Below are 26,231 nucleotides of genomic sequence, written 5' to 3' on the forward strand. Positions count from 1 at the left end.
GAAGTGTGACAGAACCTGGCCCAGTGGGAACTGCAGCATGAAGCACTGCTCGGAGAGGGGTGACAGAAAGCAGGTCCGTGGCTATGCGGCACAGCCTGGGATTCAAACAATGCAGCTTTCTCTGCTTTTCCAAAGATATAGCTGGCATTTAAGTGTCAGCAGCTGAGCAGTGACAAAGGCCTTCAAATTCTTTGTTACCCTAATGATCTTTGCACAAATCACTCCCTGTGCAGCGCTGCAGTAATTCACCCTTTATTGCAGTTTCTGCAGCTGTTTTAGGTCAGGGTTGCTGTGAATTAAAATCTTCATTTGACAGGGAGAAGATTAGTTTCTGCTCAAAACGCTACACTTACATCCTTCCCTCGTGGCCCCTCACGCCCAGCAGGACCTGTCGCACCTGGCTCCCCCTGCAATTCAGCAAAAAGGAAAGAGATATCAGCTCAAGGTCAAAGACAGACCAGTAACACCACTGTAAGTGGTATGGAGTTTCTGCAATATCGGACTGAGCTCCGTGAAAATTTGTTAAAGCCAACAACAGCCTCGTACATCATACGTGACAAACAGCTTATAAACATAACGCAGAAGCATCTTCTGTAAGTGATGCACAAGGCAGTGCACTGCTTTCCAGCAGAATATTTGCTACTGCTAAAGCAGTCACTGAAAACCACCAACCTATTAATGATACAGAAACTACCGTAACAAGGAAGAGATGAGGAACTCTAGCACTGGATTTTTCAGCTAAGCTCCTGTAAGCAGAGAATTTTATTTCCCTGTAAAAAGCCAGAATTAGGCAGAAGGACATTCAGTTTTGTATTCCACTTTCTACACCCAGGAGCTTTTTGTACTGCATTGCTCAGAACTGAGAGGAGACCAACTTTTCGTACAGGATTTGAGTTTTGGGTTTTATGATCCAGAGGCAACTAAGTCAAAGGGCTAGAGACTCTTCTACCTGCATTTCTGTAAGTTTTGTCCCTCAACTTACTTCGCACTTCTTAGGCATTTTTGGAGGAGAGCTGATACTTGTCCAGCAATTGCAGTAGGGTTCCCCACCTTGTATGTCAGCATTTGTACCAGACAGATGTGGTATAGCGGCATCCTTGAAACTTTCTCACAAAGGGCTATCTCAAAGGGAGCATCAGAGGACTCAGCTCTACCAGCTGCCTCACCTTACCTGGAAGCAGAACTTCAGCAAAGGGAATGAAGACAGCTGCTGTGATTTTACCATGGCTGTGGCCCATGGAATTGCAGTTGAAAACAGACGTGTTAAACACAGACCTGTCATCACTTTTACCTATTGCCTCAGATCGGTCAACTTCAATTCACACAATCTTTTTCCACAGGATCATCATGCATGAGGTATGTGTTACTTACCCGGGGACCTGGGGGACCTGTATCTCCTCTCTGTCCTTTGAAACCCTACAAAAGAGAATGAAAGCAACAATCACCCATTACTCTGATGCATGAAACACTAAGAAAACTCTAGCTTGAATGTGCACTTAATAACCTTTCCAGTTTTGCCTCAGATTACTGGGGAATGGTCAGCATTGAGCTGCTGTGTTCCAAGGAGTGATTAGGAAGGGCCATGTGACAGGGAGAGAAAAGCCCCTTCCATAGGTCCTTAGGCTGCAAGACCAAGACTGTACTGTGTGTACTCCTGGTGTGACCAGCCCATAGATTATTTAGCCCTGAATTTCATTGTCACCATCCTTTCAGAGGATGTGTAACAAAGCACAAGGGCTACAGCTGTGGCCATGACTTCTGGTTATGTGCTTTAACTTCTAGGTAAGGGACCTACTCTTCTCCAAGTGCGAAGGATTTGGAAATGCCTATGTTTGATTTTTGTTGACTATTTATTTATTTATTCACAATGCCATGACTATTCTTAGCCAGCCCAGCTCTTTAGTTACATGTTTGCATCAGTAAAGGCCTTTATATGCCCAAGAGAAGCTTCCCAGCTACAGTACGGAAGACTGACTGATTGAACCCCTCATAGCAGCACCTACCGGTAAGCCTCTTGCACCCTCTTGGCCTGGAAGCCCTGGTTCTCCAGGCTTTCCCTATGGGAAACAATCATGTTCATATTAGTGGGAGTCTCAGGTCCATCTCTCTGCTGTTGAAAACCTCCTACTCTTCTCCCTTAGATGTAACAGCACTGAGAACGGTCATTGCCCAGGGTTTCTCCAGCAATGCTGGAGTCTGAGCAGGCAAGGAGGACAGCAGTGACAGACATTCTTATACATACCCTTACCCACACTGTCACGAACACGGCCTTTGAGGAGCAAAGGCAGCTTAAACCTTTGGACTGGTGCACCTTTACAGTGTTTTCATGTCAAAGGTGTAATGCAGAGAACTGCACAAATACCTAGTAAGCACATACAAAATCTGCATGTAGAAACCAGGTGTTTTGATGCAAGCACACAACCATCTGCAGCTGCTGTGACAAGGGCTGCTGCACATACCAGTTGTCCTAATGACTGGGGACTTGGCTCTTCACAGAACCGCTGTCCCGTTTCACAAGTCACAGAAAGAAACTGGCAATGCCAGATACTGGAAGAACATTCTTCATATAACAAACACAGCTGAAAGGAATAACATTCACTGCCCAATTTATTAACATTTCCTTTTGGCTGACAACATCATGGCTCAGCTTTTTTCCCCTCAACAAATGCAAATATAGACTAAGTAGAGAAAATCAAGCATAAAACCTCTAATCCTGGACAACTGAACTGTCACAGAGCAATCCAAAAAAAGGCTTCTTTAAAGACACCTCCTCTAAACTTTTTATGCCCCATCATCTTTTACCTAAAAAATAGGTGACTAGGTTTAAAGTTACAAGACAACCTTCTTTCTCTGCAATATTGACGGTAGCTGTAAAAGTGGAATCACTAAGTTTTAGTGTATTTATGGTAGCTGTAAAAGTAAAAGAACCCAGTTTCTTTTCAAAATTGCTAGTGTGTGACTCTTATAAATTGCTCAAGACAATATAGTCCTTCTGGTGTTAAAAAAAGACGTGTAAATAGGCTCCCTGCCCCTCCTGAGGAGTCCATAGATAGGCAGCTCCAAAAGCAATAACTGGATGCAGGCTCTGATTGCCTGAATGAAACAGTTTTAAATTACATTACCGGTTCCCCAAGAGATCCTGGCTTGCCATCTTTGCCGTCATTCCCAGCAATGCCCTGTAAATGAAATGCAAGACAGGGTATAAGGAAGGAGTCGATAGGGAAGATTTTAGTGGTATTTGTCAGTGTGAGAGTTTCACAGTGACAACTCTGCTTCATTGTGGCATACCTAAGTTTGCCTAATCGTCCAAAAACTACCTTATTTCAACAGCTTAGCCATAAACCTCTCCTTGCCACACCACTGTAACAGCATAAACTCTTTCCCTTTCCAATATGGCAAGTCTAAGGGATTTCCTCATTTTCAGCAAGGCAAGCACTCCAACAATCTTAAAACAGGATTTTAAAACCAGCTGTTATAAATCATTATAATGCCATTATCTTCATTCAGCTAGGACTGGAAATAGGTCTGGCCTTATCCCTATGACAGGTTAAAAATACCCAAAATGTTGTACTAATACATTTTCCAGAAGAGAAAAGTCTATAACCAAGACACACTTGAACTTGAGTCAGTGCAAAGGAATTATTGTGTGGATTCAGATTAAGACAGTATTGCAGTCTATGAATTTTTGTGCCCTTACACTGGAGCTATTTTTGTGCTCTGTGTAAGAGTATTTCTTCCCATGAGGAGGCAGATAAGGAACAGACCTGATTCACATTGGTAATTAACACTTAGCTTTAAAGTGATCAAATACAGCACTCGCACGGTCCTGGACCAAGGACATAGCATCAACATGACAGATACCATCACAGATCATGCACAGCTTTCAAAGCACCTCAGAAATTCCACCTCTTTGTTTTACACACCTATGTGTTTATGAACAGTTTAATGTACTGAATTAGAAGGAGCTGAATTTCACTCACTGGAAGTCCAGGCAACCCTGGTGGGCCCTGTGGACCTGGAGGGCCATCTTTACCCTGCAAAGAAAGCAGAAACACTGTGGGTCTAACAAGCTCCTCAGACGTTTCTATCAGATGAAGATTTATCAAATGTAGAGTCTGACAACTATGAGAAGCTGGTCTTGTAGCCATGTCACACAGTGTACGAGGTTTCCTTGAATTCCTTCTAGTTTAAACTGGAGGGCTTTCTTTTCACAGAAAACATCCCGTATTAATTATAAGTTGTTACAGACGGAGAAACCACTGAAATCACTGGTAATTTTTTTCTGGTTTAATTATATTGAATATTTAGTCCTTAACTTCCTGCATGAGGTGTCCAGCCAGAGAGCAGAAGATCTGTATTTTATACCCATCAAATGAGTAGTTATGAGAAATGCCTTGCTGGCAGTGCCAAGAAATCCCCATATTCTACAGGACTGAGCAGTAGCATCCCAGGTCTTTCACGGTGTCTCAACCTTCATCATCCATTTGAAAGGGAATTTCAGCCAGCCTGTCCATGTAGTCTCTGGCCTCTCTGCTGAGAGCGCTTACTGATTTCATAACAGACATCAGAAGGACCATCACTATTCACTTTATGATGAAGTTCAGGTTGAAATGGATCTGCAAAAGACACCTTGCTCATTAGGAAACCCTGCTCTAGAAATTAATCACAGAATTACACAGTCTTAAACTGTTCCAGCTCAACAGCATGCATGACTCAGAGAAGGTTCATTTTTTCCTTTTCAACCTGAAATTGATGCATTACCATAAAGTAGCATCTGAACACCCTTCAAATGAAACAGCAGTAGCAAAATTCTTCATGGGCTTCTCAAAGGTTACATCTGTATCATTATTTTCAGTGGTGCCAGGGAATGGTCTCAGGCCCTGGCATCTGAGCAGTCTGTGCTCTGACATCCTTCAACAGGTTGCTGGTTTCACTTTGACAATCCCCACGCACAGTTCAGGTGTTAGCCTGGGTCATGAAGCGTACTAACAGATTTAGTCAGCCTGTTCTAGATGTTAATAGCAAGGACAGGCAGACAAGAGGTACAAAAACCTCCTTAGAGGTCCCATGGACTGGATTGTGCTCTGGCTAATTTGGAGTTTCTTTTGGTGAGTAAACAGAACTGCAAGAACAGAGTAATCTGTAGTTATCTGTGGAGGTCCTACTTGCAGGTGTAGAGTTGATTCAGGCTAAATAGTTTGGGGAGTTTTCAAAGGACATTAGATGGGTTCCAGCTCAGCTTTACTTCACAGAGCTAAATATAGGTGAAGCTGGTGGTGAAACACACAGCTTAGAGCTTACTATGTCTCCTGGGTTTCCTGCTGGTCCTATTTGTCCTGGTGCCCCGTCTGGTCCCTAAACAAAATAAACCAGCAACAACATGAGTGATTAATGCATTTGGTACATTTGTCAAAACACTCCCTACCACAGCTGGCAACACTGAAGTTTTATTCAGTCACTCAGTTCAGCATTCATTCCATCATTTCTTCATTCATCACAGAAAAGCAGTGCCAACCTCTGCCTTCAGTCAGCCTCTGAAGCTAGAAATAGTGAAAACAGAAAAAATTTGAGTTTGGTCCTGGCCCTCCCTTATGAAAATAGGGGACAAATAGGAAAAAGCGAATCTTGTGACAAAAATAACTCTGAAGAACAGAAATGATGGGAGCAGTCTGAAGCACAATCTGTGGCAGGCAAACTCCTGGAGCCACAGGTCAACGCACACACAGGAAAAAGTCAGCAAAAGTTGAAGAAAAAAAATATCTGGGGGGACATCACATTTTGCTCTGCTCTGACAGGCTGTTTTACTTTGCACATTTCCTTTGACTGTGAGTCTATTCAGAGGGTCTCATAGGACAATTTTAAGAGTTTTAATCCTACTGGTGTAACCCTATGGCTGCGGCAGTATGAGGTTAATACAGACACAGTAAATGTGTCTGTGTTATTAGCTTCTCCTAAAATAATGCTCACAGGAGCACGAATGACCCACAGAGCAGGTCCGCATGCTGGCCCCGTGGCAAAGCACTCAACATCCTTCAGGCACTGCTCCCATCTGAAAACAGAATTTTAATCTAATCCTCTTTTCTGGTGCCTCTTGTCATTTAGTCAGTGCGATGTAAATTCAGCTTTGAAGAGACTGTGCTGATCCCCAGCACAGACGAAGGCTGCATGCCCTTAGCATGGCAGAGACAAACTGCACCGTAAGCAGCAATGAGTGGTGATGACTGTGGGCAAAGACAGGCGGTTTGGAAAGAAAAGCCCTTTGCTCAGGAAAAGTCCCAACTCTTGGAGGGGAAAAGCAGTGATACCACAAGCAGGAGAGCCAAGTTATTTCAGCCCTGCTTCTGCACTGTCACCCCTTTTTAAATACAGAGAAGCATAATTGTATTCACAGAGAGAGTAGAGCTAGGAATGAGAAGGACTGTGATGGAGAGGGACACATGTAAAAGGCCTTTTAATTCAAAAGTAACCCACAGGATATTAAAATTGGAGAAAATCCAGTCTCATACCACTGTGTAAAATTGAGAACTAAAATACCCCTAGATCTGCTGGTTCTAGACTGACAACTTATGCCACATGTAAGAAAACACCTATACACATATTACTAAGTAGTCTCTGTGGAAAAGTTTTCATGATCATTGCCTTGTATAAAGAGAGTGACTGAAGCTTAGCATCAATTTACAGAGTGAGTTGAAGCAATCATTGAAAAGTGGCCAATGTATTAAATAGCAATTATCATGAGTGGGGAACTCTATGACACTCAGGGGACCATTAGGAACCCACTGGAAAATGCAAATGCAATGCACAGACAGGTGGGAATGGTCCTTTCTTCCATATGGAGCTCGCAACAGCCTTTATTAGTACGGAAAATACAGGACCATCTTTGCAACAGAGGAACTTACAGGTGGACCAGGGTTTCCAGGAGCCCCTGAGAAGCCAGGTATTCCAGGGTGGCCCTGCAGAATGAAAAGAGAGACTTTCTTTATGCATTATTCACATATCTAGCTGTATAAACGTTAACTGGTGATTGAACATTGTGAGGTAACATCAAAATGAGACAATACACAGAGAGCAGGTTATAAGGAAATAAGGAACCATGGCTTTTTAAAGCAAACCCTTGGTTTTCAAACCATGCACGTCAGAAATAAACTGTTCAGTTTAAGGTGTACTTTAGTCTATACTAATGGGAGATGAGAACAGATATTGTGGAATTGTACAAAGCGGAAGATCAGGCAGGAAACCAAACCTGTTTAAAATATCCTACAAATCTCATTGAAAAGGTGTTGATTTGCACCTTAAACTATTGACTCTGCCCTTGGCAAAATTAACTATGAAAGTCTGCTCTAATTTAGATCATTCTCCTCTTTCCTGTGCCATCTCAGTCCCTCCTAAAAGAGGTCAACCTTGCATTCACCCTCTAGGACAAACACTGGCTTTTTCAACCCAAAGACACCTGCCCTCCTGGATCTCATCTAGGCATTATCTGGGGAAATGACTAAAGGTTAGGTAATGTAGAGAATTGCATGCATCCAATCTAGAGGCGAGGAAACAGATCATAAGGGAAGTTTTTTACAGGAGATGGGGATGCAAGCCTGTGGATGACTGCTACAGTTCCACTCTTCAGCATAGCCCATTTGAGGTTTATCAGCGATGAAGAGCTCCCATCTTCCTCTTCTGCCTCTGAGAAGGGTATTCCTCTACTGACATCATAGGAGTTATTGATGAAGGAACAAACACAGTGACAACACTGTTGGAAACCACACTCTGTTTTTACCTGTTCACCTTTTTCTCCTGCATCCCCAGTCATACCACGGTCTCCTTTAGCACCCTTATAATGGGAAAAAAAAAAAAAAAAAGCCATTGAAAGTCACTTAGATTCAGTATTGTATCAGCTTTTTGACCTATTTCATAAAGCACTTGGACATTTGAGCATAAAACACATAAATTAGGACTGAGTCCTACTTGCCCTCCTCTTAAATTCTTCCTTAGACTTTCACTGCTAGTGTTGGAGCCAGGAATATATGTGAAGAATGGCCTTTGAGCAGACCCAGCATAGCCCTTTTTTATGTTGTAGTCGCATGGACATGAAGAGGATTTCCACATCCTTAGGAAGTAGACAGGTTGTTAGGAACTTCACTACATCAGATCTCGGTAAGGCATCATCTGGCCCAACAAAGGCACCCACAGTATAAGCTAGTAATCTCTCCCTTCAGGGACAGCAGCAATAAAAATGGCATTTCTGAGGTGCAGTTAGAAAATTCATATCCAGAAAGTGCCCCCATCTTTCCCTCTCTCTTTCTGTCCCAGTGACATAGAACAGAGGCAGCTAGCTCAAATGTAGACGTCTGTATTATCAGCGCTTAAAAGTAAGGCAAGATGAGTCTCACACAGTGAAAAATACTGAGATGATGGGGAACAAATTATGAACAATGCACAGAACAGTAATGAGTTGCTGGCCATGGAAACAATACTCTGGTTTACTACATCAGAGCTAGGAGACAAGTTGGGGAGTGAGGGCTGCTATTTATTAATTAAAAGAGGCCTGATTCATATTGCCAGAAGGCATGAAGCTGCTCATGAGCAACTATTTGCAGTTCTACTGCTCTGTTTCAGAATGGGACCTAATACCAGTTTGGATAGTGTTGGTAAGGACAATATACTACATCGTCACAAGTGCAGAGCTCTTTGGGTCTTTCACTGAGAGGACCCTCCTAATGTATTTAGAAAGGAGTCACAAAGACTGTCTTTGTGATTGCACCTTCTTAGGGATCCTACAATATTTTCTTTTAACATATGCAAACTCTGTGAATCTGCCTTTCTACTGAATACAAGTTAGACTATTTATAAATGACTTAATTTTATTTTATGCACATATGCAGTTTAAAATTGGTCCTGTTACTTCACCTAATCATTCAGTCTTGCTGCCCAAATCTCTGCTTTCTCATAGCATACAGGCAAGCAGCAGATGTGGTATGTCTCAGACTGCTTGGCATTTCTGCCAGTTATTGTCTTTATGCGCTACTAATTCTTTTGCAAATTTTATCCTGGAACATACTTTCATTTTGATCAACGCTATATTTACTTTTAAGACTCTACTGGTCTCCCCACCACACTTTTAACTGCAAGATATAAAAATAATTCATGAATCTCTACTAGCTTGTCCTACACTCAAGTAAGTGCAAATACAAGTATGTTAAAATAGCAGAAGCTGGTTTAGACAGTAGGTAAGTAATGCAGGGAAGTCTGGAGGAAACTGTGGTCCAGCATGAAATCACCTTCTCTCTCACTGATTTGTTTTGATCTATTTCACATTAAGCTTTTGTAATGGTTTTGATTGTGACGAGGCACTGGCATTGTGAGCAGACTGATGACAGACCTGTTCATGGGAAATGCTTGAAATGTGACATTATTGGAATCCTTCAGACACTGGAAGTTTTATGTTCGGCCTATGTCCCTAGACAATTAGGCAGAAACATATAGCTGAGACAAGGAGTTCTTCATATAGCGTTTCAGGAAACTGATTCAGAGTCTGTGGATAAAACCACCGTGGCAGATAGTGGATATGGAGCCCAGCAGCCCATTGAATCACCCTTAATTTAAGTGATTCAAGCATGTAAATGTTAGGTTAATGGTTGGACTGGATGATCTTGAAGGTCTTTTCCAACCTAAACGATTCTATGATTCTATGTAGGATTCAAAGAGGAGAGGAACAGGCAGGGTGGCTACTGCTGAGGCTTTAATTTCTTCCTTACCTGATTTGCATTGAAACTTACTCTCAAGTCCTTATCCATCATCAAAACACCAATGCACTGAAATTCAGTATCAAGAAACAGGCCCTTACCTCTGTGTGTGTCTCTGTGTGAACAAAAGGATGGTAGAAGACACTATTTAAGTGAAACAGTGTTCATGCGGGGAGGTGTGCAGTTCTGTGTGCATGCGGCACTCCAGTGAACTGCCAGTACAGGGCCCACCCAACAGGTCAGCCCTACCTTTTTACACAGAGATGGATGCCGTCAAGATCCTGCTTCAGCTAGCGTACAACTAGTCACAATTAAGTTTTCATTAGACAACTAAATAAAACCAACCAACCTTTGGGCCATCCAGCCCAGGCGGACCTGCAGGACCTCTGGGACCAGCATTCCCCTGCAACGTAGAAGAGGTAGAGGTAAATACTAGTTTAGTCCGTTGACTCCACAGATATCTAAAAAAAGATTCAGTAGGTTGTTGATGGGAAAAAAAAAAAAAAGTCAACCATCTGAAAATGTAAGAAAAACAATGTGACACCTCATTCAAGGCATGGTCACTTCCCCAGCTCTCTTACCATTTTCCCATCCTGGCCATCTCTACCTGGTGGTCCTCGGAGACCTTTATCACCTTTGAAACCTGGGATTCCTGGCAGCCCTGGTGGGCCAGGAGGGCATTCACTGCACACGTCCTAGCAGAGAGCACAGATAAATAAATTAGCAATAAACTGAAGGCACTTAGCAGACCCTACAGACACCCACTATGAATGCAGCAGCATGGTGCTAGTATAATACATAAGCCCTTGCAGTTTGGCCATGCTAGGTAGGATCTGGGTTACTTTGCCTTACAGAACTGAAATAAGTGCAATGTGGAGCAGAGTGATGGTCAGCAGCTGAGCTCACACATGCTCGCATGGGGAGTTTCCTACCAGTACTAGTTGGACAGGTCCTAGCTGATCATCCAGGATCAAGAAACCAAGGAAAAGCTTTCCTTAAGGGGGAGGTCAGAGAGCTGAAAAGCAAGACTACCAAGAACAACCTTGTTTTGAAGCTACAAGACTACTAGAAAACTGTGTCTACACCAGTCTGAAAGAGCTGGGTTGCTGCTCAGAGGGCAGATTGCTAGATAAAACCCAGGTGCAGCACAATGTCAGAAAGGGTGTTCTGCAAAGGAAACTGTATTCAGCAGCTAGCATGGCCAAGGAGAACTCATCCGATGGAGCTCATGAAGACCAACAGAAAGTCACAGTGTCCTGGCCAAATTCTGTCATGGAGAATTACTACCTCCTTCCTTACAAAACTCTTTAAAGCATCATCTCAGTAGTCTTTTTATTTCTACTGTCCTCAGGAAATTAAATACCATGGGTATGACATTTCCATTTCAAAGGCAGATTCCCTTCAGCAAAAGGGGAGTGAATCCTGCCTATAACAGACAGTGTAGCACAACAGACAGATTATCAGGCCAAGAATTAGGAGACCTTGCTCCAACACCCAGCTCTGTCAATGATCCGTTGCAAAATTGTGGGGTAAACTGTCTTTCTAAGTCTCAGTCCCTATGTGTATATTTATCTACTTACAATGTAAGTGCTTGAGAAACACTCAGAACAACAGAGCCCTAATTTCATCTGGGATTTCAAGGTGCTGCTTTACATAGGTCTGTACCAAGCGTGGAGTGAAAAAATACCAAGCAGAAAGAATATGCAAGGCATGTGAGTGTGTTTAACCATAACATAATCAAAGGAAGAAAACAAAGGAACATCAAAATGACAGCCGGTACCCAAGAATCAGTCTCTTGCTATTGTCCTCATCAGAAATCCCAAACAATACCATGCAGTGAAATCTCCAGAAAAATACTTGGCTCCATAAAAAAACCCAGCTCTTCAATGAAGGCATTTCACAGTAGCAATCTTAAAAGGGTCCTTTTGTTAATGGGATGGGTAAAAAAAGGTAATTCTTTAGTTTCTTTTAATCAATAAGAAAGGATTTCTTGCCATGTCCCAAGACTGCTTAAAAATCTACCAACTCAGCCCATGTAAAAAGAGAGTAAAAGCAAACAGACAGATCATTACTTTTGCAACATGGGTGCATCTGGGGTTAATTACCTGCATCCTTTTAGATGCACTATGCAAACTGACTTTGCACCCACAGTTCAAAACTACTCCAGTCACTGTTGAAGGTGTATGTGAAAAATCAGGCATTTTATTAAAACAGTTTCCATTTTCTGCTGTAGGTAATACAATTTGACAATGTTTATTTCTCCTTGGGACTGCATGCCTCAGAAAGAGCTGAAAAAGTCTCAGAGCTTTTGTAACATATGCCATGTTATAAAGACCTTTGTAGGTCATTTCACTGCTGGGCATGGTCAAAAGGCATTGGATTTTCATCTCTAGCATGTGCTCTACTGTCCCATACCAGTGCAAGTAGGAGACCTGCAAGTTTCAAGCTCTGACAGAGTGTTTAAAGGCACCTTTTGCACTTGTAGCACACTTTCCCATCACAGAGTGTTAGTCAGTTCTGAATCAAACATATAGTTAAACTCCCACCATCACCAAGGGCTGATTACCTTTACTAAGAGATTTATGTCCTCTGGAGAGAGCAGGGGTGAGGAACCCTGTGGAATGAGAAATTCATTATCTCAGTCAATTTTAAAAGGCATCAAGTATAAGAAATTTTTCCGAACATGCTCTCATTTCCTGAACCAACTCTTCCCTTGCCCTGCCTAGGACTCACTGGGCCAAACGCATACTTCCTGCCCTACATTATCAATGCACTTCATCACACCTGAGATGAGTTCTTGCTGAGAGTACTGCATAATGGTGCTAAGGAAGTGCCTTTAAAATTTTGGCTTTTATTTACATGCAGGATACCCAGTTATTTTCATAGTGTTCCAAAGCCATCACAGACATTTTTATCATAACCCCTTAGTGGTTCTTAGTGTTTTCCTGGTTGCTCTGCTGGGAAGAGCAGCAGTGGAAATACACTGAAGTGCACTTCTGAGGTGAGGTATACAGGTGGAAACTGAGTTAAAAGTAAGATGTAATACAGAAGTGAAGTTACATACTGGTTTTCCAGGAGGTCCTCTTTCCCCTGGATTTCCAGGTAGACCCTGCAGATCAAGAGAAATAAAAAATTGTGACATTATGATAAAATACCCCCCTGGTTGCTCCCACACTCTGCTGGCTGCACACATTTTACTTTCTGCCACTGAGCACCACTGCTTCTTGCATGTGACAAACAGTAAACTCCTTTAAATATCTGCAACTTTCACATCCTCTGAACACCTCCTAAATCTCACTTATCTACCATGTGACCTTGTAAATTTGAGTCACACAAAGACTGAAATTGCTTTAGCTTGTCTTCTGGTCACAGGAAACACTACAAACTGCAATAATGTGAAGGATGAAGCTTTAAATCCCTGAAGACACCTGTAACGTGCAAAATCAAGACCTTGCTTTGCATGAGCCTTGCAAACAGGTCCCTTGCACCTGAAATAGCAGTGAGCCTGTTTGCTTGTGGGGGTGTATTGGTATCAGTTTTCAGGAGATGAAAGCATAGAAATGACCAGCATCCTTAAAATTTAAGGTCCAGGAAGTCATGGTTTGGAAAAGGGATACCCACCCCCCATAGGCATCTCGTGCCTGTCATTAGCAAGTCATTAGTTTGTTTAAAAAAAAAACAACACAACAAACAAAATAAAAAAACCTAAAGATTATTTTTTAATCTTTTCATAAAGCAATGCTCACATGGGAAACCGAATCTATTAATAGGACAGTTGGTTACTGTCCAGATGGTGACAGAAATCTGCATTGCAAGGATCGTTGCAGTGGTGTTTTAAGTTGAACTGGGTGAGATTTCCCCAAACCATTCTCTGCTTTGGACTCCGCTTCCAGTTGCCTGATCTCTGATAATGCAACATGCTCAAGTGCCATCATCCTACATCTGGTTTGTTCATCTCAGCTCAGACAAGCATTCTTCAAAGGACGGTCTTTTTTTACACTCTTGTACCTTTCAATATTTGACTTTTCCTGAGGATGCAGTGATTTTCAGATTTGTCAGCCATGGCACATAGCTTAATTTCTTATCCTGGCTTATTTGCACCCTGTTAAAGACATCGCCACCTCCACATCACATAGCATTCAAGAAAACAGGTCTGTCCCTTTTGTCTCAAGGCAATCTGTACTCTGGTTTGGGGTGTATATACCCTAGAACAAACACAAAGACTCCTTGGAATTGTCCTTCTAACTGTATGGGAAAAACAACCCCAGAACAGAAACCTCTGCTTTTCAGATCCAATGGCAGTAATGTATGCATCCACAAAGTTTTTGTAATTATGAAAATAAATGCAGGGGAAGATTAACTTCCCGGTAATACTGGAACTTAGTTATCATAAATAATTAACATAATTAAAAAGTGATTAATTCAGTGTTTATGTTAATTAAAATTATCATAATCAAAATACAGAAAGAGCCTATTAAATGGGTGCCCTCACTGCTAATAGTAGGACAAGACAATGTCTCATTCAGATTGTTTTCTAATCTAAAGGAACTAAGTAGGTAGTTGAACATAAACATTTTATCTCCCAGCAGACAGTCAGAGGAGAGTGGGTGCTTCCTGAAAAATGTGTAGTATAAGGGTATTTGGCCAGAGAGTTACTGCTCCTTTAGGGCTATCTGGTCAAGGAGTTTTTTCAATGCAACAAGGGAAAATAAGGAGAAAGCTATAAGAAAGAACATACAGGGACACAAACCTGACCAACAAATAAGGGAGGCAGTAATGGGAACCAAACCTGGTCAGTCACACTAATTGATGAAGGGAGTATGAGGTTTATTCCAGCAAGGTTATCTGATCTGGGACCTTGACAATTTGGAAACTAAGGGAAAAGGAGGAAATCAGAAACAAAATGTACCAAGACACAGACCTAACAAGAAACAAACCTTGCCACTCACACTAACTGATGGGCTATCAAGAAACCACAGGCTGCAATTCCAGGAAGATCAACCTGGACTTTGCAAGTGATAAGACTGTAAACCAAGGGGAGCCTGAACTGGGAGGGATGCAGGAATCGATAGACCTGTGGGGATGCATGAGGGGACGTGCAGGGGAAGGGGGAGCAGAGAGGAACAAGCAAGGGGCTAGACAGAAAAGGACATAAAATGGGACTGGTCAGTGCACTTGTCTGGCTGAGCCCCACACCTGATCACCATGGTTTGTCCTATCACCTTATATCTTCTTATCAAACCTGTTCTTAACTATCTCTCTGCATAATGTGTATGTGTGCTGCAAGTGCTGGCTACTGGTGAGACCTGTATGTACGTGTAGTGAAAACTGGTGCCAGTGACTGGAGTCAGACCAGGGCTGTAGGCTCCCCCAGCCTCTGTTGCAGCTGCTGGAGTGGATGCAGGGGTCTTTAACCTCCAGCCACTGGGGTGGGAATGGTGTATGTTCCCAAAACCACCTACTGGGGGGACCAGCATGAGCTGGGATGAGGTGAGTGTCTGTATCTTCCTCAGTCCTGCTGTGTGTACAGGGAGGTGTATTCATCAGCAAACTTCAAGCTGGACCAGCTGGCAAATAGGGGGACTTGGGTCCAGGCTGAGGTATCAGTTGGGCAGGGGGTTCCTGCTGGTATGCCCATGGGGAACTGCGAGCGTGGAGAGCATGAGGGACAAGTGTATGAGCGTTGCACATTTGCAGTGAGCGTCAGGCTGGACCAGCAGGTAAGTAGGGGACCCATGGGGCGCGTAAGGGGGTCTGGAAACTGGGCAGGGGTGCCAGGACAGAGGGGCTGCGCCAATGCTTGAAGGATCTGCAAATATGTGTGTGTTTGAGAGCCTAGAGAGTGGGGGGGGGTGTGTGTGCCACCACCAGTGACCTTCTGTCTCTGCCAGCTGAAGAGAAGGAGGGGACTTGGCTGTCCGTGCTTGTGTTGTATGTGAGTCCTGTAAGTAGGTGCTGCTGAAGGCAGTGCGTTGTGTATGGCAATCTGTGTGATCAGCCATGTCAGTGTCCTCAGCGTCTCTGTGTCCATGTCTGTATCTCTCAGATTCACGCGCAGCTTCATTACTGGTTGAACCTGCAAATGGGAAAGCAGCAGCCACATCCCTGCACCTGGGCAGAGACCCCGAGTCCTTGGCACCAGAGGCCAGGCAGGAGGGACCTGGTCTGCAGCAGCTGGAGGAGGCAGCCATGCACATAATACCACTTAACATGTAGAAAAATTTTTCTCTAACTCTCAGAATATGAGATTGGCCAATTTCTCTGAAAGAAGGTACTTGACTACACTTTTTTAATACTCAATACAGGAATACTGCCAGCTTAAAATGTGATTTGGATCTTTTTTTTCCAAAAGCAAGTGCAAGTAATATTTGAAGTAATTGAGGGCATGCAAGTAGGCACAATATGTAGTAGTGCTGTTATGGAAAATTAGTCCTACTATAGGGAAAAACAAAGACCACAAAAAAGCCTAGAGAAAGCACTTTTCAGGCTTTAAGAATTGGAGCATTAGTTAATCAGAAAAAAAATGCAAATTTAAAGACAAGAAAATAATGTGTATGGGACAAGACGATATGTCCCAGCTTTGTCCCAGAAGAGGAGAATCTGTAAGGATTTATGGACATAGTGAACTCTAGAGGACAAATAAACACCAAGCCTTTTTTCTAAGATGAACAGAACAAAGCCAAACCAGCACGACTGTACTGTAAACCTGGACAGGGATTTTCAAAACCTAAATTTTAATAAAACAAGACACTGTCCTGAGAACTCTTGATATTTGATTGAATTGCCAACAGATGTTTCAAAAGGTGACCTTGGGCAGTTATTGCAAAAAATATGGCACATGCTTTTAGGGCACTAGAAAGATGCTAGAATGTAGTCATGTAAAAAAACCCAATCTATTCAGCTATGGGAGATAATTCTGGCCAGAGCTACTGCAAAAGAAGTATTGACTCTTCCACCTCTCCAAATACAACTATAAATCTGATTTGAAGTATCAGGGAATACAACAACTTATAGCAGATACTTCCAAGAGCATCTGATGCATCTGCAACTGGAAAAAATAATGCAGAGAAAAACATACTGGATGTAAATGTGATTTAAAAGAATTATTCAGTCTCCGAAAAAAACCATGGAGTACATTTGCAAAGGACACAGCAAAAAACAAGACATTGAGGCAAGTCATTAAGGCTATTGACACTGAATGGCTTGGGAGTTGCATGGCAAAATCATATTAGCAATTCAAATCAGAGCTTTCCTAACTGATGACATACTGTTTAAACACAACAGACTACAAAAATGGGCATGCTTCAGAGAATACAGGAATACTACACTGATATACAAGAGTGCAAAAGCAGAACAAAACCCCCTTTGTATTAGTCATAAATGAAAATGGAGATCAAGAAACTGCAAATGCATGATCTTGTCAAAATAGGGATCCCTGCTGTTATACCAAGAAACGTTGGAATGTGCCCTGTAGTTACATTTACACTTCCTGAAACACAGGTATAATTGCTTAATAGGTGATGAACCAGAATACAGAGAGCTCCTGAAAGACATATTGAGTGCAATTAAAACAGTTAGTGTAATAAAGGATGTGTTTTATAAGTACCATAAGGAATGGTTCTATTTGGATAATTTTCTGTGGGGAAAGGGAAAGATGTAAAGACTGTAGTACTGCCTCTCCAAGAGCTGACCAGTCAATGCTGATCTGAGTAAAGCCAGAAAGAGACTCCGAAAAGCTGGCTCTGGCACTATCCTCACACAATACAGTTGTAGTAAACCCATCCATTGTATCTCCTGTTTAAAACCTCTTGATTAAAAATCTAAAACTTCTGAGACAAGGTGAGGAGATCTAGGGGAAGTCAACAGGACACAATCAATCCTGAATCTGTGGCTGCTCAGGGACACAGGGTGATGGAGGCAAAGGACCATTTCTACTATCATGGGCTGTGGAGGAATTCCCTGGCCATAATCATTTGTCTTGTGACAAAAGTAGGTGGGCAGAAAACTTGACCTTCTTCTCCAAATACTGCAGGAGGAAAGGAGATCCATCCCATAGGAAAGTACACCCTTTAGGCCAGCTGATGGACCTCAATAAAGCCACACTAGGGTTGAAAAAATCTCTTGCCATGGACTTTGTGAAAACTGGTATCCATTTCAGACATGACAGCATCATAAACCAGTGCTGAGAAGGAGAGTTACAGAAGGCCACTGCCCCCTCCCCACCGCGTTCCCTCAACAGGCACAAATCCAAAGATCAAGGCTTTCAAAATCTTCATAGCCTCCTTGCTGGTTTTCCTCCAGGACTGGTTTCCACATTACAGAGCTGGCTGACCAGCAGATTAAAAAAACCACTTCTCTTTCTGATTCAACACTGCGACAAAGCTAGGCTGTGAGAGGGGTCAGCTTTCCAGCTGGGAGTGTGCCACGTTTCTCTCTATCCCTCAGCTCTATGACTCATCCACTGAGACGGCAGGAGTGAGGACAACGCACCAAGAGGTTAAAATGTCATCTCTCATGCACAGTAGCAGCAGCAAAATGAACTCACAAAGAGCTTTTTAACAGCTGTGGCCCTGTTTTCATAGAAATATTACAGGTTACTTATCTCAGCAGCTTGAAGTTCCTAGACAGCTTAACAATCATCCTTTTCCAGTGTGGGATCATTCCCCAGTGTAGGCTGCCAAGTCCCTTCTCCAGCATAATTTTAAAATGGTTCAGTGGTAAAGTCCAGCACTTTCCTCACAACAACCCTCCTTAGCCTAACTGTTTCCCCCCTGGCATCCTAACTTGTAAGAGCTCCACTTCTGTGAATCATCTCCCTTGGGCCATCCTAGTAACACTCTATGACTGCGGTTGAATATGAGCACAATTTTTAGGGAAATTAGATTCAAGCATTGGCAAATTTCTTGAGCACTTACACTTTTATTTTACTTACATCCTGGCCAGGAGGCCCCTGTGGCCCAGGGATACCAGGTATACCGCGGGGACCCTAGTAGGGAGAGAACAGATAAACCCAATAATGTGAACAGTACTTATGAGGTGCTTCTTAGCTGAAGAGAAGAAATCCTCAACCCAATAGTTACTGGGAAAAAAAATAACTAGTAGTTAAACAACTATGAGAGAATTTAAGAAAAAAAAAAAAATCTCATATTGCACTATCACCATATCAGTCATTTCTGTGCCTCAAGGGACTTTACGTGCACCATTAAAGTCAAGCCTCACATACCTTGATTGGAAAGGTAATAACTACTATTTATAGGAGGCAAGTTTATGAACAGGGAGAAAATATGACTGAGCACAGGACTGTAGAGGAGAAAAGAACGTCCAGCTCCTCAGTGCCAAGCTAGTACACTGGATAGGAGTGGCTGTCATGCTGGAAATTCATGCCAGTGTATACTGAGACCATGGTACACATTTATTTGTTTCACACCAATGGATTGCTTCATTGTAAAACTGCCCTGTTGAGAAACTAAGTGTGTTTGGTGAATGCTGAAATGCAGGGTTTTCTGTAATATTTAAGTAAGAAAAAAAGCTTAAAAATGGTTTATTTTAAACCTTTGAGGCCTTGGCTATAAGGTATATCAGTGTGCCTTGAATGACATGCCTTGAAATACTTTTTTTGAATGAAGGGTTAAACAAGTGTTAAACAAGGGTTAAACAAGTTCTTTTGTAGGTAAGGAAAAGTTGTCACCATGCCAAGAGTCTCCATCAACTCTCACAACTCAATATAGCAGACAAGTAGCTGGTAATGCACAAGACCCTTTGGAGGGTCATCCACCCTGTGACCCTACCATCTGTGGGCAAAAAAGAAACTAATTAAACATGCCTTCATGAAATCACCAGTAGAAACACAATTAATGTGGTTTTCCCTTCCCCATAAAATCTGGGTGTAGTTAGAAAGACATACTGTACCAATGACCCTTTGTCTCCTGGGGGTCCCACAGGGCCCTGCAAACAGAAAAGACACAGCAATCAAAACACTTAAAATTAACACCCCCCCACCTTGGCTGATCAGGATGGGTCCTGAAGCACCAAGATAAAAAAAGTTGGAGAAGGAAGGGTGAGGAAAAAGAGCAAGTCTGATAGGCAGCTCACACAGACATTGCTGGAGTGTGCAAATCTCACAGCAGGACGTTTAGGGAAAGAAACAAAGCCAGAGTAAGGAAGAAATTGAGGTGGATCATGGAGGAAAACATGTGAGGAAAAAAGAGAGAAAAGAGACCAGAGAGATCAGCTGTATGCTAACATGGTGCTTGTCTGAGCCCTGCACTTCATCACCAGAGTCACAGAATCGTAGAATCACAGACTCATAGAATATCTCAAGTTGGAAGGGACCCATAAGGATCATCAAGTCCAACTCCCTGCTCCTTGCAGGACTACCTAAAACTAAACCATATGACTGAGAGCATCATCCAGCTGTTCTTTGAACTCTGACAGGCTTGGTGTCATGACCACTTCCCCGCTGAGTCTGTTCAGTGGCTGACCACCCTCTCCATAAAGAACCTTTTCCTAATGTCCAATCTGAACTCCCCCTGACACAGCTTCATCCCATTTCCTCAGGTCCTATCGCCGGTCACCAGAGAGGGGAGATCAGCACCTCCCCCTCCGCTGCCCCCCGTGAGGAAGCTGTAGACTGTGGTGAGGTCACTCCTCAGCCTTCTCTTTGACCTCAGCCGCTCCTCCTAAATCTTGCCCTTGAGACCTTTCACCATCTTGGTTGCCCTCCTCTCGACCCACTCTAATAGTCTGGTGTCCTTCTGTTGAGGATCCCAAAACTGCACACAGTACTCGAGGTGAGACCGCACCAGTGCTGCGTAGAGCGGGACAATCACCTCCCTTGACCAGCTATCTATGCTGTGCTTGATGCACCCCAGGACACAGTTGGCCCTTTTGGCTGCCAGGGCATGCTGTTGCCATATTCAACTTGCCATCTACCCAAACCCCCAGATCTCTTTCCACAGGGCTGCTTTCCAGCCTCTCATTCCCCAGTTTTTACGTATAACCAGGATTACCCTGTCCCAGGTGGAGAATCCTGTGCTTGCTCTTGTTGAATTTCCTACAGCTGGTGATTGCCAAGCTCTCTAGTCTATCCAGATCTCTAAGGCCTCTCTACCTTCGAGGGAGTCCACAGCTCCTCCTAGTTTAGTATCATCAGCAAACTTACTTAATGTGCGTTTGATCCTTGTGTCCAGATCATTTATAAAAACATTGAAGAGCACTGGCCCTAAAATTGAGCCCTGGGGAACCCCGCTGGTGACTGGCCGCCAGCCTGTTGTAACCCCATTTACTATATTCTCATTAAATCCTACTTGTAATGCTCTTCAGCGTGGGTAAGCTCATGAATCTGATGAGCTCGTGTGGTTGAATGTCAGTGAGCTTCAAGCCAGAGGTGGTGGTGAGTAGGAGAGGTCTGGGTGCCAGCAACTGGGCTGTGAGGCCGTGAACCCAGGGGACTCACAGGTCTGGGTGCCAGCCACTGGAGGACACTGGGGTGCAGAGGCCTGAGTACTGGGCAGAGTGGGTGTCCAAGACCAGCTGCTGGAAAGATCCACATTTCATGTATATATTCCAACAGTGGCCTTCAAACCTTATCAGCCAGAGAGGAGGAGAGAGATTGAGACAGTCTTGCTCATGGTTCTGAGTGCTATTTAGGTTTGTACGAGTGTTGATAAAGGCATTACTCTCTGCATTGGTCTGTGTGGCCGCATGCATGTGTGCGTATGTATGTGCATTGCATATGCACATGCCCATTGGCAATCCGTGCTCAGCCTCGCTGCTGGCTGGACCTGGGGACACAGAACCACAGCACCCTCACATCTATAGGGCTGGGACAGGACAATTCCCCCAGGTCCTGAAGACCACTCTATTCAGCTACCTCTAACACAAGGAAAAGCATCCCACAGAACCTGTGTGTTCTTTAAATGAGGTCAAAGCAGGGAGTCCGTTGCCCTTGTGTATGCTATTCATTTGGGGATGCAACTTCAAAAAGGTGCAACTGAGTGACCCACTAGAAGTTATCCGATTCTATAAGAACACCACAGAAGTGACGCAGTACCCATATCCAGCATGGATGAGTCAATCTGGCATTCCAAACACACCCAAAACAAGGCTTGACCTCACATATCTAGGGCTGTGTTTGAATAAATTGGCTCACACTATGACTTCTCTCCCTTTGGTTTCTATTTCTGGCACATTAATTCACTAATCCTCATACGGTCCCCCATGCAAGACGCCTTAATGCTCTGCTCAAGCAAAGGCTAAATACATAATTCTGAACCCATAGTAATATGAACAGGGCAAGGCACAGCAAGAGCAAAACCCTTCTACTTATGCAGCACACGCGTCCATTAGGCAACTTCAGCATAAGCATATGAATTCACCCCATTCCTCCAAGCAGTCCCCTCTTCTGCTTATGGTTCAGTTGGGAAGAACACACTCTGCTAATACTCAGTTTATGGCTCAGTGTTATGTAAATAGTAACTCAATACTTTAGCAGACAAAGTAAAAAACCCTCATCTATATATATCTTTTATGAAGGGAGCAAAGCCCGAAAGAGGTTAAAGGCACAGGAAGAAACAGGGTGAGGACTCCAATTAAAAAGAATTGCTGGCTCTCAGCTCTGAAGCTGAAAGTATTATACACACAATTTTGTCACATCGCTAAAAAAGGTATAGGCTGACACATTTAATTCAGTGTGTAATATGCACTGAAGCAGCTCCACTGACTTTATTCTATTTTTTTCTGTGGGACTCAGTCTTTGTGAAAGTCTGACGGATTCAAGGTTATACAGTGTTTTGTCAAATTTCAGAGTTCTTGCACTAGAGCTGAGGTTATGATGAATCTACAATGGAGAAAACCATCATAACAGTTGTTAAAAAAAAAGTATTTAGTGAAGCAGATCAAATAAACAAAACCAAATCAATCGGGAATGGTGTGGCATGTAGGTGGCTACTCGTCCTGACAGTGGTCAAACAATGATGACACAGAAAAAAGTAATCTTCCAGTGTGAGACAAGTGATGTCTACATTTGGAGTCAAGTCCTTAGTCATTTGTGTTCATGGATATGTGGATGCTTAAGACCCAGTGAAGAATAACTTTGTCATCTGGTGTACATCAGGATGCAGAAGTGAACTCATCCACCCCTGTACTGAATCTAAAAATCAGTAATTAAAAACTAGCCACAGCCTAGTGACTTTCAAGCAAGCCAGATACTCATTTGCTAATTTCATTTTAACTTTAATATTAATGACTGAACATTAAGAAATGCACGCACATCACTGTTCCTTAGATAAATCATAACAAATAACACCCAGCAAATCTTCAGTCATTGGTAACCCTGTGAGGACCATGAAGGCCATGACACAGTCACAGTGTGAAACGTGACTGACCCAGTCTGCTTTACCTGATAGAGTATTCAGCATGGTAAAAGCTGTGGAGATATATTAACTGGAGGTATACCTCAGAAAGCTAGACTTGTCAACCAGTATTACACAGCAATATGACTTATCATTTCAAGGTATTTTGCTGTACTAATTGGGAAACTCAGATGTAGATAACCAGAACATGAAAACATTGCCTGTGATTGGTACAGTATCATGGCATGTACAAGGGGTCGCAAAGGAATGCAAGGTCTCAGATGTCCTCTAGCGATTACAGCTAGGAATAAAGTCTGCTTCCTCCTAAACATATTTCACTTGCAAACTGAGTGCATATCTGGAGGACCCTGAGCAGGGCTACAGTCAGAGCACTCCCAAATCCCCCTCACCTCAAGAGGACTTGTACATGATGAGCACTGGAATGATCAAACCCCAGCGATATGAAAATCCAAACTTTCCAGGGCAGACTCCCAGACACACCTTGTGGCCTACTGATAAGCAGGAGGTGAGGGCAGAGCTGGATGAGCTCCAACTAAACATTTGTGGGAAATTATGGGGATGATGGCTCTCTTGGAATGCAGCAATTTAAGCAATCTGATTTTATATTTCCCTATCAGAGTGCTGACTATGTCACTGATGTGGGCACGTGTGTCACACTTATCCCTTCTGATAGGGTGACAGCAAGGTTATGTCTGCCCAGTAGACCACACCGGCTGGATCAGCACCAATCTCGATTCACATCCACAGCCAATGTGTCAAGATGATGCAGAAAAGTCAGGAGTAACAGCCAGTGGTATCAATCACTCCTATTGCACTTCTCTGCCTTTCTCTTTCAACTAAAACCAAATGCATCAAGAGCCCTCGTAACAGACGTGTAGATATCTGAGCCACAAATGGCAGCCTCTGGACTAGTTTGCATCTTCAGAGGATAAAATGTCCCACTGGCTCTTGGCACAGCTGAGCCCGGGGAACCCATTCCGCAGATGGCGATGGGTAAGCTTTCACCTTGTCACAGGTTGCAGCAGCATCTGCTACTTACAGGGGGTCCAGCCAGACCGATTCCTGGCACGCCTCTGTCCCCTGGCTGTCCAGGAAGGCCAGGAGCTCCCCTCTCACCCTGAAACAAAGGAAGAAGTGAAAAGCGTAGTGCACTGTTGAGAAAATGTGCTGAAGTGCAATCAGGTTTTACAAGGTGACATACCACTGATAACATCCTGACCTGATCCTGCCCGCAGAGGCACGGTATCGGGTTGTGGCAGCGTGGGGTACGGCACGGTTACTGTCACAGTATGCAAAGAAAACTGCCCCCTTCCTTCACATGAGCCCAGCCCACCTCTGTGAGCTCTCACACAGTGTCAGTGTGTGCCACATCACATAACTGAGAGGGAACACAGCCTCTACAAGTATTTCAATTTATTTTAGTGCACAGCATCCAATTTCCGGCATTTGTAATTGCCTGCAGGGTATTAGGCACTCTCCTTGGCTTGGGGCAACACTAAGCACCATAATGGGCTTTTCTTTTTCCGTGTTCCTATGGTAGATGGCTAACTTGCAAATGTGCTAAATACCAATTATTTATCCAGGGAAGACAGAATTAGGGATGTTTGGTTACATCTTAATACACTCCCTTCCTTTACCAGCACAGCCCTACTCACAGAAGTGCATGAATAATTTTTTGTAAAAAAACAATTCAGCAGTTCTACCACTCTCTCTAAAGGACTATACTACAAAAGGAGAGATCTCCCTTCTAGAAAACAGGATTTTCAATAGGAAAACCTGCAGAGCACAGACAGCTACTTGACACTGTTTAATGGGCATTGCAGACAGAAGGTTAAGAAAGAATTCAGCTGCAATGCTTAAATTTAACTTCGGCTCTCTTGTTATAGGGAGAAATCAAATAAGATTTTTACGGATTATATTGCCGTTATGAAATTCAGTCTCACATTGGCAGTAGACTTATAACAAGGAATCTTATTTATATTATTTATTAATACACTATTTCCAGCTATGTAGAAGCATGACAGAAAAATTGTTACCTGTGGATTCTGCCCACCCAAAATTCAGTCTGCAATATGTCCTAATTTTTTTCCCTTTCTTTTTTTCGTCTTAAACTAATCTTATATTACAAAGAAAAAAATACTGCAAGGACAGTGAGAGAAAATGTATTCTGATTAGTTCAAACACTCTGGCAGAGCCTTTATCTGTTATTTTATTCAATAACATAATTTCAATACAAAAATTTCAATAGTATTTCCCATGCACAATTAAGATTCTTACCATCTTGTGTTGATATTGAATAGAATATTTCATGAGATTTCTTTTAGTGTTTTTTTTCTCACTTTTATATTAATTCTTAGTCTATTATTGTGTGTGTGTTCTGAACTGTCAAAGATATATACAACAGGCTACAATGCATTTATACACAATGCAGCAAAACCGAAAGAAAACATTTCATAGCAGTTTCGTTATTTCAAAAATATGGGACCTAGATGGATCTAGTCTCATACTGCTGTATTCCTACTTATATCATTTACAGAATCAATTTCAACATCCTATTCTTATTCCAATCCAGATCAGGACACAGTCATTTCAAAGAGGAGATTTTCTGACATATTTGATTGAAGATTCAATCAAGCACAATCCAGATGCTCCCAGAAGCAAAGGTTTTTGCTGTTTTATTCCTTTCTTTATTTGCTGTGTACTATTTTCAGCTTAAATTAGTGTCATTAACTTAACTCGCTACTCTTTGCCTTAACTACAATATAGGAGGGCTAACCAGGACTATCTGGTCCCATTGGAAAATAATTCACATACTCCTTGAGAGAGGTGAAGGAAATGAGTGCTATGGAGGAGTGCTCTTTGAGGGGCTGACAAACCATCTCAAGAGTAGGTCATCCTTTAGCTATGAAATGTCTCTGCTGAATGGATTAAAGGTCTCCAGTCACAGTTTCCCTGAAAAAGTGTGCGGTATTTAGTCCTTAGTCCATGTTGAATTCACATAATGTTGGAAGAAATTTTAAACATGGAAAGTGAGCACAGCTAATTCATATCTCAATATTTACATCTACACCCATATTAGAATAAGAAACAACCTCCTAAAAGGCTAGAAGTCCATTTTTGA

General features: G+C 42.8%; 1 protein-coding gene across 1 annotated transcript in view; it reads right to left on the minus strand.

Moving 5' to 3' along the window:
* Positions 1–26,231, minus strand: part of COL22A1 (collagen type XXII alpha 1 chain) — a 219,428-nt gene that overhangs the window by 14,740 nt on the left and 178,457 nt on the right. The window contains exons 40-54 of the mRNA XM_075705826.1: positions 24,150–24,227; positions 19,647–19,682; positions 18,670–18,723; positions 12,802–12,846; positions 12,304–12,351; positions 10,319–10,432; positions 10,087–10,140; positions 7,772–7,825; positions 6,900–6,953; positions 5,302–5,355; positions 3,981–4,034; positions 3,123–3,176; positions 2,004–2,057; positions 1,372–1,416; positions 354–407 (exon numbers count right to left, since the gene is read on the minus strand). Coding sequence (XP_075561941.1) covers positions 354–407; positions 1,372–1,416; positions 2,004–2,057; positions 3,123–3,176; positions 3,981–4,034; positions 5,302–5,355; positions 6,900–6,953; positions 7,772–7,825; positions 10,087–10,140; positions 10,319–10,432; positions 12,304–12,351; positions 12,802–12,846; positions 18,670–18,723; positions 19,647–19,682; positions 24,150–24,227 — 852 coding nt within the window. The remainder of the gene's footprint in view (positions 1–353; positions 408–1,371; positions 1,417–2,003; positions 2,058–3,122; positions 3,177–3,980; positions 4,035–5,301; positions 5,356–6,899; positions 6,954–7,771; positions 7,826–10,086; positions 10,141–10,318; positions 10,433–12,303; positions 12,352–12,801; positions 12,847–18,669; positions 18,724–19,646; positions 19,683–24,149; positions 24,228–26,231) is intronic.

This window comes from Pelecanus crispus, chromosome 2 (genome assembly GCF_030463565.1).
Source record: "Pelecanus crispus isolate bPelCri1 chromosome 2, bPelCri1.pri, whole genome shotgun sequence".
Lineage (NCBI taxonomy): Eukaryota > Metazoa > Chordata > Aves > Pelecaniformes > Pelecanidae > Pelecanus > Pelecanus crispus.